The sequence below is a fragment of the Globicephala melas genome, chromosome 8 (genome assembly GCF_963455315.2).
Source record: "Globicephala melas chromosome 8, mGloMel1.2, whole genome shotgun sequence".
Taxonomy (NCBI): Eukaryota; Metazoa; Chordata; class Mammalia; order Artiodactyla; family Delphinidae; genus Globicephala; species Globicephala melas.
This window is the reverse complement of record NC_083321.1, coordinates 36,208,755-36,228,411: the sequence shown is the minus strand read 5'-3', so window position 1 is coordinate 36,228,411 and position 19,657 is coordinate 36,208,755. Positions and strand designations below refer to the sequence as shown.

At 45.7% G+C, this 19,657-nt stretch overlaps 1 protein-coding gene across 11 annotated transcripts in view; it reads left to right on the top strand.

The window, feature by feature from the left end:
- The window catches only part of NAV2 (neuron navigator 2), a 766,131-nt gene that overhangs the window by 535,507 nt on the left and 210,967 nt on the right, over window positions 1–19,657 (top strand). For 10 of the 11 annotated variants that reach the window (XR_009564890.1, XM_060303433.1, XM_060303429.1 and 7 more), the window contains exons 6-7: window positions 2,659–2,727; window positions 10,574–10,740. Coding sequence is in view for 10 of the 11 variants with exons in the window: in XM_060303433.1 (XP_060159416.1) it covers window positions 2,659–2,727; window positions 10,574–10,740 (236 nt within the window). In the remaining variant the exon portion in view is untranslated. The remainder of the gene's footprint in view (window positions 1–2,658; window positions 2,728–10,573; window positions 10,741–19,657) is intronic. The other variant, XM_030864888.2, reaches the window with a different exon arrangement.

Sequence of the window (19,657 nt, the reverse complement as noted above, 5' to 3'; positions counted from 1 at the left end):
GAGGCTTTCTCTGAGGACATGACACCAAAGTGGAAATACGAATGACAGGGAGCTGTCCATGCGGGTGTAGAATAGATCAGGTAGCGGGAGCAGCTGGTGCAAAGGCCCTGGGGTAGGGGTAAACTTGGCAGCTTGGAGGAGCAGAAAGAAGGCTAGTGTGGCTGGAGTTCAGTGGGTGAAGGGGGTGTGAAGTGAAAGGCAGCCTATAAGCAAAGAGGGCTGACCGGTGGCCCCTAGAGTTCTGTAGTCCCGTGGCCCTTGAAGTGAGGTCACAGTGATGGCTCTACAGGCTGAAGAGTTGATATTTCATTCTAAAGGTATCAAGCCATTGGAGAGTCGAGCAGGAGAGAGACTTGATTTGATTTACAGTTTTTCTGTTTGTTTGTTTTTTTAGTCACTTTTGTTCCTCTCTGGAGAATAAGACTGTGGGAGGGTCAAGAATAGAAGGAAAGACCCTAGCTAAGAGGCTTCCGTGGTCCTCTAGATGACAGTGGCTTCGATCAAGGTGGTAGAGCAAATATGGAGATGGACCAGTTCAGGATATTTCGGAGGATGAGCCAACAGAACTACAGGTAGATTGACTATCTAGAGTGAGGGAGAGAGGAATCACAGAGAAAGCCGAGATTTCTGGCTTGAGCGGTTAGGAAAATGGTGGCATTTCTTGAGATAAGGAAGCTGGGGGGTTGGGGTGGGGGGAGGAACACATGTGTACTGGGTATCTTCAGAAGGCGGCGTAGAAAGCATTCTCAAACGGAGCCACAGAACTCTTCTTATTTTATAGAGCATCTCATTGCATAGGGTTCCAAGGAACGTGTGTTGAGGAACACTGGGCTTTTGTCACTGAGCTGTGCTAGCCTGAGGCATCCATTTCCATAGTAAGCATTTGTCTTCTCAAAAGAACCAGATGTTCCAGTCAGGACACCCATCTCCAAGTAAGAAAAAACATCCTACTATTAATAAACGCTTTACCTGGGGGGACTTCCCTGGCAGTGCAGTGGTTGAGACTGACTCTGCTCTTCTACTGCAGGGGGCAGGGGTTCCATCCCTGGGCGGGAAACTAGGACCCTGCATGCCACGCGAGGTAGCCAGCAATTTTTAAAAATAAAAAATAAATGCTTTACCTAAAGACGAGCCAAACTCATGTAAGCCAGGTTTTTATATCCATTTTTTCCAGAGTAGTTCCTGCCATCATGGCCCCCTGACCCTGCAATGTGGTGACACAAACTGGGCTCTGGAGTTACTGTATGTCCTCATTCATCCCGTATTTGGCCCATATTGGGTTACTTTCACAGATGATTTGTTTTATCCATTATATACTGATAGTTTCTAATTTTACTTCCAGAAGATGATCTTGTTCTCAAGGTCTAGAGATGTGATACCCCGTGCTCATGCTCTGGCTGTAAATTTAAGAGTAGTAAAACCACTTCCCTGGCTTTGTTTCATTGTATTTCTATCCCCACATTCCGACTTCGATAACCGAAGTCCCAAGGATAATGGTTCAGACCCTTGATCATTAACGTCAAATGTTGATGCAACCCCCAAATACCAGGTTTGTGTTGATCCTTCATTAGAACTCTGCCACATACAAACATGCCTAAATACTGTACCTCTCAGGATAGCAAATACTAAAACTGGACCGCTTTCCCATAGTGTTTGTTAATAAGAGAGTTAATAGGAGAGTTTGTTGATAAGAAGCTGAACAAGGGAATTTGAGATATTGGCATGAAGGAATCAGAGCAACTCCTCTGATGGCCGCCGAATGGAGACTCCCTTTTACCCTGCAGCTCTTCTCATTCATTTACGTGATGGCTGAGAACTTGATCCACGTTTCACCTCATGAAATTCCTCTCCATCTGTGTTTACCTTACATGTTATCAATATTTAGCTTTCTAGAAAAAATCCAAACAATCACTTTTTTTAATTCATTCACTTCTGTCTCTTCCTTCACTTCCTAAGTTTAATGACACTAACATTGTATTTCTCACCTCATATCCTTTTATGAATGTGGCATAAGATGTATGGATGCGAGAAAGATAAATATTTCTGTCTTTCATAAGGCAGTAAATAAGTTTAACCTTTTATTAAGTCCAACCATGATTCTTCATAAATTTATGGTTCAAAGCCCAGAATGTAGCAAGTTCAGAAGACTTGAAATGATCATTGCTTTATACCATGGAGAGCAAAAATTCCCAAGACCAGCAAAACTTGAAAACATCTCCACGTCCACCCTTGTTTAGGGTCAACTTTATGGGCTATTGAGGACACTCATCGAAAAACCACCCTGGTAGAACAAGCATGTGAAATAGAAACATCTGAATACTTTAGAAAGTTACAAAGTTTACTTGTCCGAGACCCCTGGCTTCAGTGTCATTGTGGAAGAAGGCCTTATAGTGACTGATACCAGAAAAGAGATTTGGAGTTAAGAAAAAAAAAAAAAGAAAACCACAAAAGTTCTTAGATAATCTCGACAGCAATTTCTTCATGTTGGAAATTTATCAAATCAGACCTAGAAAGAAGGCTGCATATTGTAGAAAAAGCAGGCAGAGGGAAACCAGGGGCGCTCGCATCATCACAGGACTCCTGTTATTTATTTGCGTGTCTAATGCATCTTCTCTCCCCTCACTCATCTCTTCCACTTTTTTCTTTCCTATCATGCAGTGCATCTTCCAAGGACTCATCACAAAGCAAAATCATCCGCTTCACTCTGGGTCAGAAAAAGATCTCTAGGTTAGACTTTCTCCGTGTCCCGCGAAGCATGGTTTCAACCCAGCCCCTCGTTCCTTTTGTTCTGGCTGCGTTTCCTTTTGGTCCCCCTCCCCATGTCATGTTTGCAGTTTGGGAAAACCAAACATGCTTTGGCTGATGACCCAGTGTTGGAGAGTTGAGAGTGGCCATGGGGTTGTTGAAGGGATGTGTGTGTGTGTGTGTGTGTGTGTGTGTGATCTGTAAGTGAGGTTGAGTTGTACATATTGTTTCTGCATTTCATTGATTTTTTTTTTTTGTCTTTGATTGCTTGGACATCAAAGTCCATTCTGATTTAGAGAGGTGAGTTTGTAGGTGGTTTTCCAGAGTAGTTTTATGATGAGTTTGGCTCCCTGCTCTGCCCTGGCCCTGATCCCACCTCACCTGCATCTCATTTATGTGTGTTATGCTTTTTGTTATTGGTGCTGTCATTAAAATTACTAATGTGGGATTGGTTTTCTCTTGAGTTTTAAAGACCTGAGGCATGAATCCAGTTGTTCAGAGGATACAAGGCAATAAGGCAATGTGTCATTTTTGTTTCTGGGGGCTCTAGTGTACCATGTGTACCATGGACAGATCACCTCAATTCCCTGAAAATAATAATTAGGGCTGCTCACTAACCAGTTCTCTTGACTCACTTTGGCGTCTACCGCATCCTGTCAGGACCTGTTTCAGGGAATGGCAAACGCCAGTTATATCCCTGTATCTACTCTGTTTTAAAGGTATCAACAGTTAACTTTTATTGAATGCATATTATGTGCCAATTTGAATACATTATCTTTTTTAATCTTCACATCGGTATTCTTGTGGTAGGTCATGTTATTATCCCCATTTTACAGATGAGGAAACTAAAATTTAGGAAGTTCTCGGTAAGTTAGCAAAGTCACACAGAAAGTGGAAAGACCAGGATTTGAGCCCAGGTAATCTCACCCCAGAACCCTCACTTTAACCACTATGTTACCTCTCTCCCCGCCCCCTCCTCCTCCTTGAATTCTGGTGCTTACGTGGTCGGTGAGGCTGCTTTTTAAAATCTTACATGTTTCAGCCATTCCTCCTGACCTTTGCGTCATGTTGCCCTTGTAGCATCCTGACAGAAACAGAGTCTCCTCCTCATTATGGCTGGTATTTCTTTTTCATTGAATTCTCACGTAAAGGTAAAGGGATGCCCAGACGGCATTTCTCTCTGTATTCATGCAACAAATAGGTACAGAACGTCTGCTTGCTGCCCCACGCTCTTAGGCTCCAGTGGGTGCCTTTTCTAATCAGTTAACTTTTCTAAAAAGCTTACGCATGGGGAGGCCCAACTCAGGATCCGTCTGGCTGCAGGAAGAAGCCACAGGGCAGCTGCTTCTCCGTAGGACAAGTCAGCATGCTACCCAGACTTGGTTCTGGGGGCCCTACATTCATCACTGCATCTCATAGGCATGTGTCTTAGTCTGCTCAGGCTGCTACTACACATCACCATAGACTGAGTGACTTAATGGAGATTTATTTCTCACAGTTCTGGAGGCTGGGAAATCCAAGATCAGGGTGCCAACATGGTTGTGTTCTGGTGAGAGCCCTCTTCCCGTTTTCCAGATGGCTGTGTTCTTCCTGTGTCCTCACATGGTGGAGAGCAGAGAGAAAGCAAGCTCTCCCATCTCTGTCTCTTCTTCCAAGGCACTAACCCCATCACAAGGGCTCCACTTTCATGACCTCATTACCTCCCAGAGACCCCGTCGCCAGATACCGTCACACTGGGTTGACAACATATGTATTTGGGGAGCAGGGGACACAAACATGAGTCCATAGCACGCTGCTAGAGAGTGACTGCTTTCCCAGCAGCACAAGGCCCAAGTCGGATAGACGGCCTCCCCCCACCACTGCACTGGTAAATTGGGATCCCTTTTTTTTTTTTTTTTTGAGTGTCATGCAAAGTCCATACACAGGAAAGGAAGGGGGTGGGGAGCTTGGAGGAAACCTGAAATCTAGTGTTTGTTCCCCCCGATGTGCTTACTTCTGGAAGAGAGAGAAAACAGGAACTAGCTGGGAAAGAATCTAATTGGAAGCACATGCCCATCCCGTGAATGATCTATTATTATCAGTCCCAAACGATGGAAGGAGGTGGAGTGGGGTTGGGGGGGAAGAGAGGAAGAACTGAAGAATGAGGACGTGTCTGCCCTGCCCTGAGGGCGTGCTGGGCACAGGGCTTCCAAGTTGACCAAAGCCAAGGTCTGGCTTTCCATCAGGGTCCTATCCCTCATCTAGAGTTTCTCTTGGATGCATTTTGTTTCTGACGAGCCTGACAAAGGGATGGTCTTCATTTTATTATTCGTCTAACACTCCTTGCCTTCTGCTCCGCCCACTTCCCCGCCCCTAGACTTGAGCACAACCTTGATAAACACTTTAGCTGATCAGGCACCACCAGGGATAGTAGTAAAGTCTGGTTGTCAAAAGAAACAGGGTCAACTTGTTGACCTACCTACCCCTCTGGCTGAGTAGGACACCTCTCCCAGAGCTTTGGAAATAGGTCTCTTGTTCAGGTGCAGACATTGGTTGAACACCGACCAGAGCCAAACACCTAGATAGGCACCAAGGATGTTGAGCAGGTGGGAAGCCTCGTCTTGAATCTACGGGGAAGGGGCTCATGGAGGGAACTGGTACAGGGATGAAGGATTTCCATGAATTTCCACCTTTGACCACTGTGTTGCCTCTTGGCATCCCTGGTGAGCCTCAGGTATTTAGGCTTATTCTACCTGTGGGAGGCATTGAAGCATGGTGACGAAGAGTGCAGCTTTGCAGTCGAACCTAACAAACACCGTTTTCACCGCTTACTGTGTTACCTGGACCCATTATTTAATCTCCATGAGCCTGTGTTTCCTTATTGGTAAAATGGGGTAGTCCTGCCCCACATAGTCACAGTGCTATGTGGACTAAATAAAGTCATTTCCAGCCCTTTGCAGCCTGGCATGTAATCCGTGCACCATAACTAGCTGATAGGGCGATGTTGGTGGTTTGGGTTGATCTGGACCAGCTCTAGCGAGTCTCACAGAGTCGATCTCTGTAAGACCATCTTGTGGAGAAGAATCAGTGTGGCTAGTAGTTCAGCCGTCTCTGCCCAGCTGCTGAAAAGCAGATGCCGTGGAGATGAGAGGTTTAGCATTTAATCATCTTGTCTAGCAAAAGCATCTCCAATTATGACCTCCACCCCCCCCACCCCCAAGGTCCTGAGCATGTGCACACAAGCTGCCATCTTTCCTGGGAGGGCCATCTTCTGCTCCCAGCCTTTGAAGTGGTTTGGGGGAGAAGAACGGCTTTCTTCCCGTCAGCACGTACAACGCGTGGAGCCGGGATGCACGCACAGGTTATGTGCCAGGAACAACAGTCTTACCATCCTGCCTGCTCGGCTGTGCATATGTTGGAGAAATTGACCATAGCTCCCATAGCAGCAGGATTTTCCTTCTGCCTCTTTGTTACACCTCTTCCCTTAAACTTCATTTTTTAAAAAAGCAACGCGTGTGTGTTTCAGAACACATCTGTGTCCTCTCATTTTGTAACTGTTGTTTGGACGTGGGATGATCATGGGAAGTAGAGTCCTTCTTGCAAAGGAGCCATTGAAACCTTCTGGCACTGTGGATGATGTAGGGTGTGGATGATTTGAGGTTGACTTGCTGCACTCTCCTCTCTCTGCTTTTTCTTGATGAGGCAGGCATCGCTGGGCAGCAGCTGTTGTGGTATCTGCAGCTGTTCCACATGAGCAAGACCCAGCTCTGCAGAAGAATGATGCTAATAGACAGCAGCTACTTGCAGGCTGGGGCTTGAGAGAAGTTCTCCTGATGCACAAGGATGTTAATAATAATGAACTTCAGAATGTTAGCCAGGGGCCTGTGTGACTGTGAACTGGAAGCTACTCTGCTTTTCAACTCTAGCTCTGTTCTCAGCTTCCCTAATGAATGCCTCCTTGCTGGAGGACAGGACCAAGTCCAAGGTTCATAGTGTGACACTGAGGGCTGCCCCCGCCTGGTTTTCCAGCCTCATTTCCTCCCACGCTGTCCCCCAAGCCCCAGCACACACTGGCCCTTTCTTTCTTCAGTGCTTTTTTTTTTTTTTTACAAGCTTCCCTCTGCATGACACCTCTGCCCCCTCCCTTCTTGCCCTCTACTCACATTCTCATTCCACATGCCACATCTTGCTCTGGGGTTGCTTTTATTTGGAACCTTCCCTGACCATTCCAACTTCCGAGGTCATTATTTCTCTTCTTTGAATTACTTCCGACCTTTCATATTCTTTTATCAATGTGTATGTAATTGAGATGTCAGCTAGGGTCAATCCACCCCTTAAGATCTAGATAAGATTGAACTAGAACCCTGTGATAATCTTTTTGGGCCACCATGATAAAACACCACAGGCTGGGTGACTTACAAGCAACACTCATGAGGGCTCTATCTAATGACCTAATCACTTCCCAAAGGCCCCACCTCCTAATACCATCACATTGGGCATTACAATCTCAACATATGAATTGGGGTAAGGAAGGACTCAGAAACACAGACATAGCACATCCCTGCTTCAGTTTGTGAAGTCCAGTGCCCTCACCTGGATTGCTCAGGTATCTTAGGATCTCGTGGTCACCTTTGGCTCTGAAGTCCTGTATTCACAATTCAGTCTGAATTAATTCAGTTTGTGGATTGACTCATCATCCCAAGGGATGTTTTGGTTCCCTCCTGGGTGGATCCAAACGAAGCTTTTTTACCTTACTTCCCATCCATCACACATTCATTCATGGCCTTTGTTTGTGAGGCAGACTGCTGAAAATTTCAGAGGGATGTGGGAGGCTTGCTTTGGAGCAAGCAACTGTCCCACCCCATCCACAACAGAACCCGAGTTTTGAAGCACAGTGTTCACATGGCTTCCTTCTGACACTTGGAAGAAGTTACTTGGTCTCCATCCAGTTTTCCCATTTGGGCAAAGTTAAGGGAGCTGTCCTCACTAGGGTGTAATGGTGATGAGGTAGAGGGTGACATGAGCTGGCTTGAGCTTTATGGTGGCTTTTGATGGCTCGGCATGTGCCAACCATCCCTTATTGTCACGTCAGCCGCCCTCAAGGCCTTCGAGACCTCTTCCGTGTCTCAGAAAACTTGGTACAACCTGTAGCCATTTGAAGGATGGGTCACTCCCATCAGAGTAGCACCTCTAGGTTCTGACTCAAGGAAGAGGATCTGATGGTGACCACCCCTAGGAAACCAGAGCCGTCTCAGTTAATCCAAGACTGGGGAATGTTTCAGTCTGGGCCCCACAGATGGCTCAGAGGTACCCCAAGTGTAAGGTCTTCGTCACAGATGCTTGGATGAAGCAGTTTCTTCATCACGGATTCTTGGATGAAGCAGTTTCTCTCCTCGAATGTTCCTTAGGGAGATGATGAATCCTGTCTGCCAAAACCTGTCTTGCCTCTTTGGAAACGTTGATCTCCAACCCTTGTGTGTTGATTTTTGTCCAGCTCTCTATTGCTGCTTTAACCTAGATCTGCCTGATTCCTTCCTTATTTGTCTGGTTCTTTTTTCTACCGTAGCGTGTTTTCTTTATGACAATGTCCAATTCCTTTATGAATCTGTGCTCAGCAGAGAGGATGTTAAGGGGAACCAGCATGCATTGAGTACTTACATCAGGCTGGACCTTAAGTCCCATTCCAAGTTCACAGCTATCCGATTGGGTACTTTACTGTTATTCCAAAGTGACATATATGGAACGTGAATCTCAGATCATAAGACTGGCCCAATGTCATGTCCACATTTGTATGGAAAAAGCTATTTTACCCATTGTACCACACTGCCTCACAGAGGACCAAATTGCCTACCTCATTCAAGGTTGTGGCCATCCCATCCAATACTTTGATTTCTTGCCTCTATAAAGGCCCTGTGCTGCTCTGAAAAATCTGTGGTCCAGGTGAGGGCAGTGGGGCCTCTCGAGCATCTTTTCCCTCCTCGTTGCTTTTTGCTTCCCTGTTCTTTGCCACGGGAGTAGAATACTGTCACCTGTGTTACCCTGCACCACTTAAAACTGTTGCTGTGACATCATCTTGGAACATGTCCGTAATCCTTTTTCAGGCCTATCTGTGGGCATACAGACTCCTGCAGAGTCCAGCCCTGAGGAGCCCCACGCCTGCACCTGCAGCAGCTCTGCCATTGGCTGGGAGTCCTCGGGTAACACTGTCCGTCTTGGAGGGCGTGCAGGGTGCTGTCTGCATTGGAAGCAGAACCGAGAGGTGCCAAGATTGCTGGACCTCCTTGATCAGTTGATCTGGCCGCCTCTGGTCCGCAAACACAGGCACTGGCACTGCTGGTTTTGCACCCCACTCTGTGCCTGTCTTCGTGGGGTGAATATCTTCACTAAACAAGATGGGGTAAATTAACAGAGGGGCAAATCCTCCTAATGCAGTGGGAAGTGAGGCCTTCCCTCTGCCACTTTTGGGGGGAAGAACTCACCCGCTTCCTTCTCTCCTAGCTCCCAGTTAAGGAACTGGGCCAGCTTCTTCTTAACTGTATAAATCTTACAGTCCTCTCACACCAGCTCATGTTCTCTGTGTACTCTGCAGCCATTTTTTCTTGCTCAGGCAACAAGAAAAAGTTTGAAGCGTTTGCCTGTTTCTATCGAAAATGCTTCCAGACTGCAGACTTCTTCGGTGCTTAGAGATTTGTGTGGAAAGAGAAGGCGGAAAGCTTTATGAGTTGAAAATTCAGACTTATCGCTAGATCTAATGCTGGTCAGCTGAGGTTCCAGTGGCTTTTCAACACTGCTAAGTGGGTTTTAGCTGAAAGATATAACTAAATATTTCATCATTTATTCATCTTTCAACTTTAATGATTGCAAAGAGTCTGCTTAGTAATCCCTGAACCAAAATTCTGATTTGCGGAGTCATAGCCTTAACTCTTCGGGGAATGGGCCATAATATCTTTAGACACATTACCAAAGACTGGTCTGCTGACTTTACTTCCCAAACCACCCAAAAATGAAGTGTTTTATTTAAAGGGAAAGTGTGTGTTTGTCTTTAGGCTAACAGATTCCTGCTCATTTTACAGAAAGAATGTATGATTTTATCCATCGACTGTGCAGAGAAGCTGAGCTTCAGACTCAGAGTAATGTCTATGGAGACAGGTTGTCAGATGTTGAAGGAAAATGTATGTCTGAACAAATGTTTCCATCCAGTCCATAATTTTTCATTGCAGATGAGTTGGGTTCTGAGGTAGCAGTTTCCTTTCTGACCATCATAAATTATATCTTTTTCTTGATACTTACATCCCTAGTTATGGCAAAAACCATTTTCAGTGTCTGTCAAAAGAGATGTACACACAAGTTTAACAGTTTAGAGTCTTAACAGACCTTTATGTTCTACCCTAGATAGAATTAGAGATGACATGGTTTGGCCCTATTGAAAAGCAAAATTACTCATCCAAGAGAAAAAGTAAGACGAGCTTTGTATTTTTTTTGGCCACGCTGTGTGGCTTGTGGGATCTCAGTTCTCTGACCAGGGATTGAACCTGGGCCACAGCAGTGAAAGCCCAGGATCCTAACCACTATTACACCAGGGAACTCCCGAGCTTTGTATTTCTAATCAGCAGACGTATTCATATATTTCTCTCTGTGTTCAAAGGAAAACTACTCACACCTGGCTTTTGGACTTCACTGGGGTCATTACTAGCCTAGATGTTTGTGGTGGTTCCAGTAAGTCCTTGGACTGGCAAACCGCCACCGACCTGATGCCTTGAATGGTTTCTTTTGCCTCCTGCATGGCTGCAGTACCTTCTGAGGTACTGCTGTTTTCCTGAGACTGAAGCCTGTTGCTTTTGCCTTTTAGACTTCCAGGTCCTACCGCGAGGGTATCCGCTGCAGGCAGCGAGGCCAAAACACGCGGAGGGTCAGCCACTGCTAACAACCGACGGAGCCAGAGCTTTAACAACTATGACAAGTCCAAACCGGTCACCTCCCCACTCCCACCCCCACCAGCAAGCAGCCATGAGAAAGGTAAGCCACCTTCTTGGGGGTCCTTTCTGGCATCTTCCTTTATAGCAGATCCAGTTCTATTGGGTGAGTGTGGGGTGGCAAACGGTGATGGGGACGGGTCACAAGGACATGCTTGGCTGGCAGGAACTTTGTTGGAAGAGGTATTAATAAGGTGGGGAAAATATTACATATTCATAGTTGACAGCAGGAATAGCTGTGTTTGTCTGGGTGGAGCCCAGAAGACACATAGAAGCAATGTAACATTTGCAATTTGAAAACGTTCATAGAATATTCTCTATACAGGAGGTGGTTTTCTAGAAATGCAAGCTGCTTGGGGCATGCATTTTGTGAGCCGATAAGGTTTTTACCCATCAGAAATGATGTGAGGGAAGTTAGGAACAAGGAGGGTTTTCACCCTTTGAAAAAGTCCGAAACGTGGGTTGGCTAAATGAATATCTTGGCTACACGTAAAGAGTAGGCAGCGTTCCTCTTGGTATTCTGATAATGTAGCTCTTACCAAAAAAGGGTATGTTTTTTTACTATGCATAGTACTGAGCTTTTAGGTTGGGGAGGAAATGTAAGTAGCCCTGTGGGGACTCTTGCACAGAAGGTAGTAAAACAAACCTTTGCTTGCTGCAGTCTGTATCTCATGACACAATGGAGAAATAGGGAAACTGAAACCGCTCAGAAGATTCTTCAATAAGAGACAGAGCCCTCCCACGCAAAGTGGTCTAGACTTCTTAGGGGGGCATGCCCAGGTCCCTTGGAAGCATTTCCTGCCTGGTAGTGTTTAAGCTTCCTAGGGCTTGTCCTGGATGTGCCCCCTCCTCCCCTGGGACCCAGGAGACACCCCCGCCCGCCCCCCGCACAGTGCTCCAGGGGACTGGGCAGCTCTCCCACCGTGAGGGAGATCAGAACCTCCCTGCCCGCACCCCTCCATCCCAGGATAACTTAATCCAATGGAACTGGGTTTTCCCCCACACCCACTCCGACCTGGAACACTGGAGGAAATATGAAGGAAATCTGTGTAAGGCTGACATATAGACGGCAGAAGTTTTCTCTGACAAGGCAGGGGAACTCTGCACCTAGCACTAAAGCTATAACCAGAATGTCTAAACCAATCATGACTCTGACCCAGCCTTTGGCTTCCGCCTTGAGCAGACCATTTTTCTTCTTCTTTTTTTTCCCACCTCCCTTCCCCTCTCCTCCTTTCCTTTTCTTTACCATACCCGTGTATTCTTGTTAAAAGTGTGTTTAAATTACAAAAATAATGAATGCTTGTAAAATGGTGTAAGTGTCTGTCAAATAAAAGTTCTCCTCTGTATGCTCCCTGAAGCATACCACTATAAACCATTCTATGCATATCCTTCCAGATACGTTTATGTATATATACATAATATAGAAAAGAGCTAAATTTTGTTGAGTACCTACTGTGTGCCTCATTGAATTCCCCCAAAGTGTGTTGTTATCCCCATTTACAAAGGATGAAACTAAGGTTAAGAGAGGTTAAGTAGTTGCCGAGGTCACACCAGAAACGGTGAGAAATGGAGTTGGAACTGAACCGAGGCACTTTGGTTCCAGAACCACAATTAATACTGTGCTTTTCCTGGAAGTAGAAAAGAAATGCTTGAAACCCTGCCACTGAGAGCTGGTTAGAGGTGTGCAGGTTGAGGGAGAAGGGAGAGAGGAGAAGGTGTTTGGGAAGCCTGCCCTTGTCCCATAGTCGTTTGGGGAGAATAGACGTAAAACAGTCTGAAGGACGGGTATGAGGCCAATGTCCAAAAAATTGAGAAAATAAAAGGTTCCCTGTGGAGGGAACATATGTGGGAGGGTGCAGGGTTGGTGGCTGCACCTGTGTCCCAGAGCCCACACAGACATAGGGCCACTCAGGCAGCCCAGCCAGGGGCTCCCCACTGGCACTGGGGCAGCCACCAATCTGCCTCTGTCCTGGGCAGGGGTTGCCACTTGTGCCTTAAGCAGACAGCCGGGAGGCCTCCTGAAGGACGGTGGCTGTGAATGCCAATAGAGGCATTGTCCCAGGGAAAAACTCCGGTGTCAGAAGGAAAGGAAATCGTACTTACTTGTTGAGCACGTAACATGTGCTAGGGACTTTGATTTTCACTATGTTATACTTGATCTTCAGAAGCATTCCATGAGGTAAATATTACCCCGGTTTTACAGGTAAAGAAGATGAGGCTAAATGAGATTTAGTAACTTGCCCTCCCTGTTAATTGAGTGCTAGAATTCATATCCAGGTCTGACTCCCAGCTTTGAACTCTGGTTCTGTCCTGTCCCCTGGGATGTCTGTGAGGAGTGTCAAGTGAGGGGACGTGCGTGAGAATGTTGTGTGAACTATGATGCGCTCAAAATCCTGCAAGGATTTACAGTGATAAAAATTACTGATGGAGGTTCAGGTGCGTGGGAGGTGTGTTTATTATCCCTCTCCTATCCTGGGGAGCTGAGGTAAAGCAAGGTTGGGGCAGACCTAGATTTTATTTATTTATTTATTTAGGCAGAGCCACGTGGCTTGTGGGATCTTAGCTGCCCGACCAGGGATCGAACCTGGGCCCTGGCAGTGAAAGCGCTGGGTCCTAACCACGGGACCGCCAGGGAATTCCCAGGCCTCAGTATTTTTTACTAATACTTTTCCACCATCCTGAAGTAACGGGGTCATGTGATTTTGCCTTCAGAGACTCGTTATTTCCTCCTCCTTTCTTCATGTTCCCTGTGTTCTCCTTTGAGTCTGACCTTGGTTGCAGACTGAGGTAGGCGGCTTGCATGCAAAATATAGTTTGTGGGGACGGAACAGAAATAACTCAGCCACCTGGCCATGTAAAAGACACAACAGGTACTTGGGTGCATAAGATATCATCCTTTACCTGGAGAAATCTTGGAGAGAGAAACTCTTTGAGCAGCTGAATTGCAGTTCAGTGTGGTTGGTGCTATAGTTGAGATGTGGACTGCTTTCCCATGAGGTCAAGTCCGTGATAGAATCTCATTACCTGTCCTCCCCTGAAGCTTTCTTGTGAGTCAGTCAGACCCGGACTGCACTGTGCTCTGGCAGGTGAACCAATTCATAGGCTTTTCTATGTGATCCATTGACCCGAGAATCCCGGTCCTAGGAATTGATCTAATCACATCACTAAGTTCAATGAGAAATCCATCATTCTGTCAATAAATGACAAAAATATTTCAACACCTAGTCCCGGTTTTTAAAAAGGATAAAGAGGAATAAAAGGAGATTGTAACAGGCAACTTTTCAAAAACCCCAGAGCACTTTGTACTTTGTGGGGAAACACTAAAGCATTCCTCTTAAAATCACACCCAAAGAAACAAGTCCTCTTTTGTCATCATCACTGAATTTAGTTCTGATTATACTGGGCAATCAACTGAGATGTAAAGCAGAAGAAAACTAACAGGTAGTAACTAGAAAAAAACCTAGGACTCACAGTTCATTACATTGTTCCATAAAGTGACCAAGTGCATAGTTGATACACAAAACCCAGAAAGAAATGTTCTGTACAGCAACACGACCTGTTAGTTTTCCTAAAAGTTCAGATTTCAGATTCTGTAGGTTTGGAGGAAAGTCTGCAGAGCCTTAGCCTTTAGGAAAACCTGCTAGTTATTTGTTGTATCATTATCACTGCCATGGTTTAGGCCTGCGTTTGGATTCGCACTCCTGCAGGCAACAACCATACAGGGCCCTGCCCGGCCTGCAGGATGTGTCAGCAGGATCGGCTGCGAAACATCTGTTAAGGAATGGCCAGGACGCGCGGCGGCCCTTCACTTCCTCTGTTGGCTCCGAGTGGCTCTAGGGCTCCAGGCCAGAATCACAGATTTTCAGGGGAGAGGAAATAGCTGTTCTTTTTCAACATTTGTGACATGATCTGTTTTCTCTTCCTTCCATTCCCTCACTTACATCCTCTGAACAGGTTAACACTGCCAGCAATCTAATACAGGTCTAAAGTATTTAGTGCGTCATACAAATTTGGAATGTTTACTAGCATTGCTAGACTGAATTCTGTGCATACGGAGGATGTTCTTTTCTGAATAATAAGGTTTTCTTCATTTTGTAGAAAGCATATCTTTACTATATTTTCAATACAAAAATAATTATATTAAAGTATTCGAACAACACAAATTTATTAAAAGAAAAAGAACCCTATATAATCCCACCTCTCAGACAAAGCCAGTGTTAGCCACTTAGTGTATATTCTTCTATATTATTTTCATGCATATACTATCACATTTTTTGTTTGTTTTTTTAAAGTTATTTTAATAGTTCCTTTTTTTAAATCAAAATATAGTTGATTTATATACTATAACATTTTGATAAATTTTTCCTAATGTTCACTCTTTGGCAGGAGCTATTTGAAGTGCTTTATTAGTAATATTTAATTTTTACAGGAGCCTTGTACATATACACCCAGTCTCACACACACATACGTATATGACATTTTAAGTTATAAATAAAATCAACAAATCATGGACAGCCCTTTTTATAGGTCATTCTCTCTTCATAAAATAGTTGCATAGTACTTCATAGTATGAATTTACCTTAATATTTTTAATCACTTTCATTTAGGTTGCTTCTAATTTTTTGATATTATAAATAGTACTGAGATTAACATCCTTGTAGGTCTTTTTTGCATGTATACAACCATTTCAGTGGAATTACTGCATTGAAGAATGTATGTACATTTTACAGTTGTTTTAACAGTGCCAAATTTTGCTCCCCAAAGGTTATCCCTGTTTATAATTCCCAGCAACAATGTGTGAGAAGTCTAGTTTCTCTCCACACTTGACACTTTTATTTTCACTCTCTTGGGCAAAAAATACCTTGCCTTAGAAATGAAGCAAATTGTTTTAAGAAGCTGAAATAACAAGATCATTTGCTAAAAACTGACTGTTTTTATTGACACTTTGCTGAGAGTCACAACTAGTGAGTGTGGCATAGTACAAAAGCACTTGGGTTTGAGATCAAGCTCACTACCACCTGGCATGACCTCCTTCAAGACGCTTCTCCGGGCCTCAGTTTCCCCTTCTGTAAAGTGAGTCTAAAGTCCTCTGGCACTAAGCCACGGCGAAGTTTTCACTGGCTGTTTGGCCTTGCCTAATGTGAGCCCCATCAGCGCTTTCTGGTGGGTTCCTTCCTCGGGTGTTCATTCTCTGGGTCACTTTCTTCCTCTCTGTTCACTCCTACCTGTCGTGGCAGAAGAGGAGAGCCAGACATGGCTAGAAACGGGGTTTTACAGCCTTCAGCATGATGTCATGTCTGAGTAACATTGATTTAGAATCTCTATAAACTTGTCACTTAGTGGTTGGCAAAGCAAGTTCTTTATCAGACTTAATGGTTGGGAGAGGGACGCACGAAGAAGTTGCCCATGTTCTGCCGTTAATCAAGATGCTGACCTAAAATTAGGTCTGCTGTTAATCAAGATGCTGACCTAAAGTTTAGACTAGATGGAATTGATTCAGTGGTCCAGGTCACACAGAAGAGAATATGGTTGGGGTGCACCTGTTTCATGTTGTTTCTTGCCTTCATTCGTTTTGTCACCATTTGTGCCCAGCTTCGGGCTGTTTGTAGGGGAGGGGGAGGTGCTCACTTGTCCTGTGATAGGGCTGTGCTCAAAGTGGCGAGGATAAAGATCCGCTTAGCCAGAAGGCTTGGGGGGCACCTCAGAGAGGTGACATCATTTGCCCTGATTTCCATCTGAAGATTTTTGCTGAGAGCAGAGGAAGGGGAGGCTGGGAAGGAATGATGCATCCACTCTTCTGGTCAGGTGTTAATCTGGGAGGACCTGTGTTGTGTTCACTGTATTAATAACCTCACATCCCGTGGAGGGCCTGTAGAGGGAAACTTCTGTAAGGTCATTTCTGTGGCAGCATAGGACCTCCCTTGGTCATCAGGGGACCTCTGCCATTCCAGAGCTGTCACCCCAGGCAAGGGGAGAGCTTGGGTACCCGTCTGTGCTCATGGGTGACAGTCACCTTGGTTTGGGAATCAGGTGTGACATCACCATGACCCTCCAGCCTGAAGCCATAATTGTCTGAGGGCTTAAAAAATCATCTAGAGGTTTGAACCAGGGTATCATTGCATTTAGAGAAGTCTCTGGTGTTATCAAATGAAGTGAATAGGTCCCACTGCTCGCTGCTTACAAAATCAATTCTCACAGATGTTGATAGAAAGGAAAGGTGCCTTTAACCAGAATGCTGGCAATCTGGGGCGATGGTGGACCCAGTGTCCCCCAAAACTACCTCTAAAGATTCTGCTCGGCCATGAAAGCTTTTTTTTTTTTTTTTTTTTTTTTGCGGTACGCGGGCCTGTCACTGCTGTGGCCTCTCCCGCTGCGGAGCACAGGCTCCGGACACGCGGGCTCAGCGACCATGGCTCACGGGCCCAGCCGCTCCGCGGCATGTGGGATCCTCCCAGACCGGGGCACGAACCCGCGTCCCCTGCATCGGCAGGCGGACTCTCAACCACTGCGCCACCAGGGAAGCCCGCCATGAAAGCTTTTAAAGGGAAACAGGGAAGTAACCTCGGTTAATCATTGAGATGGGGTCAGAGTCGTCGCCACCCCCCTGTGTGCAGCCTTGTGGGCAGCCTTGTCGCCTCCTCGGGATCTCCCTCTAGATGCTATCTTGTTCACAGTGTTTGTTCGGGAGATTACTGAAGGGGAAGCTACGGAAGAGATCTCGTCGTCTGTTAATTACTTATGCTTCATTTCTACTACTTTGAAGTTAGGCAAGGTATTGTGTAATCAAAAGACTTGAAAGGTGTGCTTGGGCTGGAGATGAGTAGAGCATGGTGGGGGGTGCCTGGTTTAAAAGTAAGTTACAATGTAGCTTTGCTAAAGTGACAAGAAAAGGGGCTTCCTGCTGAGGGCAGTTTCCTGCAAAGAGCTGCCTACACTGGGAGAATCATCTAGAAATGACTCAGCTGACCCCGCTGTTGAGGTGGGCAGGCAGGATGGGATAGATGCTTCCAAACCTAGGGACCTCATGTGACACTGGAGGCGAAAAGAATGTCTGGCAAGTGTTTACACCAGTTGCACCAGTCTCTTGGGCCAGAGTACAGTTATCTCAGGAGAAAAGGTTTGGGCCCTGCAATTAAAGAGAAAATGTTTACCTTGAAGACAGCCAACTGCGTTTCAGTTCTGGCCCTGCCACCTCCCAGGAGTGTGGCTTTGGGCAGGTGCACTGCTCACTGCGTCATGTGTTCAGAATCACGCTCGGACCATCACAGGCCACACCTGGCACCATTCCACTCCTCAGGGGACAACAATCACAGGTTGTTGGCAGGGCAGTGTGGACGTTTCTGTTCCATAGGAGTGGTCCTCACAGCAGTATAGACAGCAGTCCACGCAGCATCCAGGGGCTATCACTCCCCTCTCCCACCTCAGGTGACAGCTCAGGTATGAGGGAACAAGACCCGCAGGGGGCAGGTGTAGGAGTCTCTCTAGCTTAAAAGCCACGTGACCTACAAGAGCCAGTATCTCTTGTACCAGCTCCACATGCAAAACTTCTGTGGTTCCCACCGATCTGCTTGGGCCCGGTCAGTAAGAGTCACGGCACTCAAAGGAACCCAAAATGATGGTGGCTGTCAACAGGCCCTCGTTTATAGCTCTTGTCCGTCCAGATGTGGTATAACTGTCCAGGGTCAATTTTATCATGAGTAGTGTTGCTTGATAACATAGCTGACATTCTGTCTTTATCAAGTTTCCAGGGGAACAGAGATAGAAGGTTAACCCAAGGTCAAATTCTCATGCAGAAGGGGAAAAGGTTTTGTTAATCCTTTTCCAACAGCAAGTCACCTCACCTCTCAGAGATTCAGTTATCTATGAAGCAGCAACAGGCCGCTCTAGCCCTAGTGATGGGAGAAAGTCAGATGTGAAGTGTTTTTTCTCATTTTTTGTAGAGCTCAATTCAGATTTTCTGGCGTTGTCACCTCTGTTGGTTGAAGGGTATGACTTGTTTCCTAGTAGCTGACCGTTGATTGACAACGTGAGTGTCATTTGCACAGCTTGAAACAGTTGCTACTTCTGACCTCTCTAACTCTTGTGTAGTCGGTTGTTTGCTGTCTGTTAGTGGTGCCCTTTTACAGGTCGGGGGCTGGGGGTTGTGCCTCCTGCAGTAAAGGCAGGTTTCATTTTTCTCGTTTGCATTTTACACCCTGGTTCCCTCTTGTTCTAAACAAATTACTGACGTCTGACTGAAGAGACGAAAAGTCCTAAAACACATGGCATCTCTCTCCAAAATAGCGCCTCCACAGTAACATTTTTCCACTCTGACATAGCACCTGTAAATTGCCCCTGTGTGATGGAAGAGAGAACAGGTCTCACATGGTAGCTGTTAGCTCTGAAGCACACAGCTCCCGTGGTCTGGTGGCATGGTGAATTCAAGACTCTAGACTGTCGTTTCTCAAGGTATGATGAATGGGCCACCTACACCAGCATCCTTGGAGGTAATTGCTAAAAACAGAAATCCCAAAGCTTTACAAACGTCCTCCTAATTCAGATTTCTGAGTTAGAGTCTGAAAGTCTACATTATACACCCTTATCGTTCTTACAACACTGAAGTTTGAGAACCCCTCTCCTAGGAGTACTTCTTGCTCCCCTTTGAAAGGGCATGCTCCCTTCTAATTGCCCTTCAACTCCCAGCAACTACTTTGTAGTGTGTTGTTATGGGGAATGGAGGTAAACGTGTTAAGACGCCCAAACTAATGCCTGGCATATAGCAGGAGCTCAACGCGTGGGAAGCCGTTTACACTGGCATGTCACATGCATTTTGTTGTACACATACTTACACTTATTCTCAGAGTCAGCAACTTATACTGGGTAGACTTAGCTACTTGCATAGGTCTTTGTATCTTTTGGTTTCTTGCTATTGCCTCATTAATCTCTAGTGACATTCTTAATTTAAAAAAAATGGCTCAATG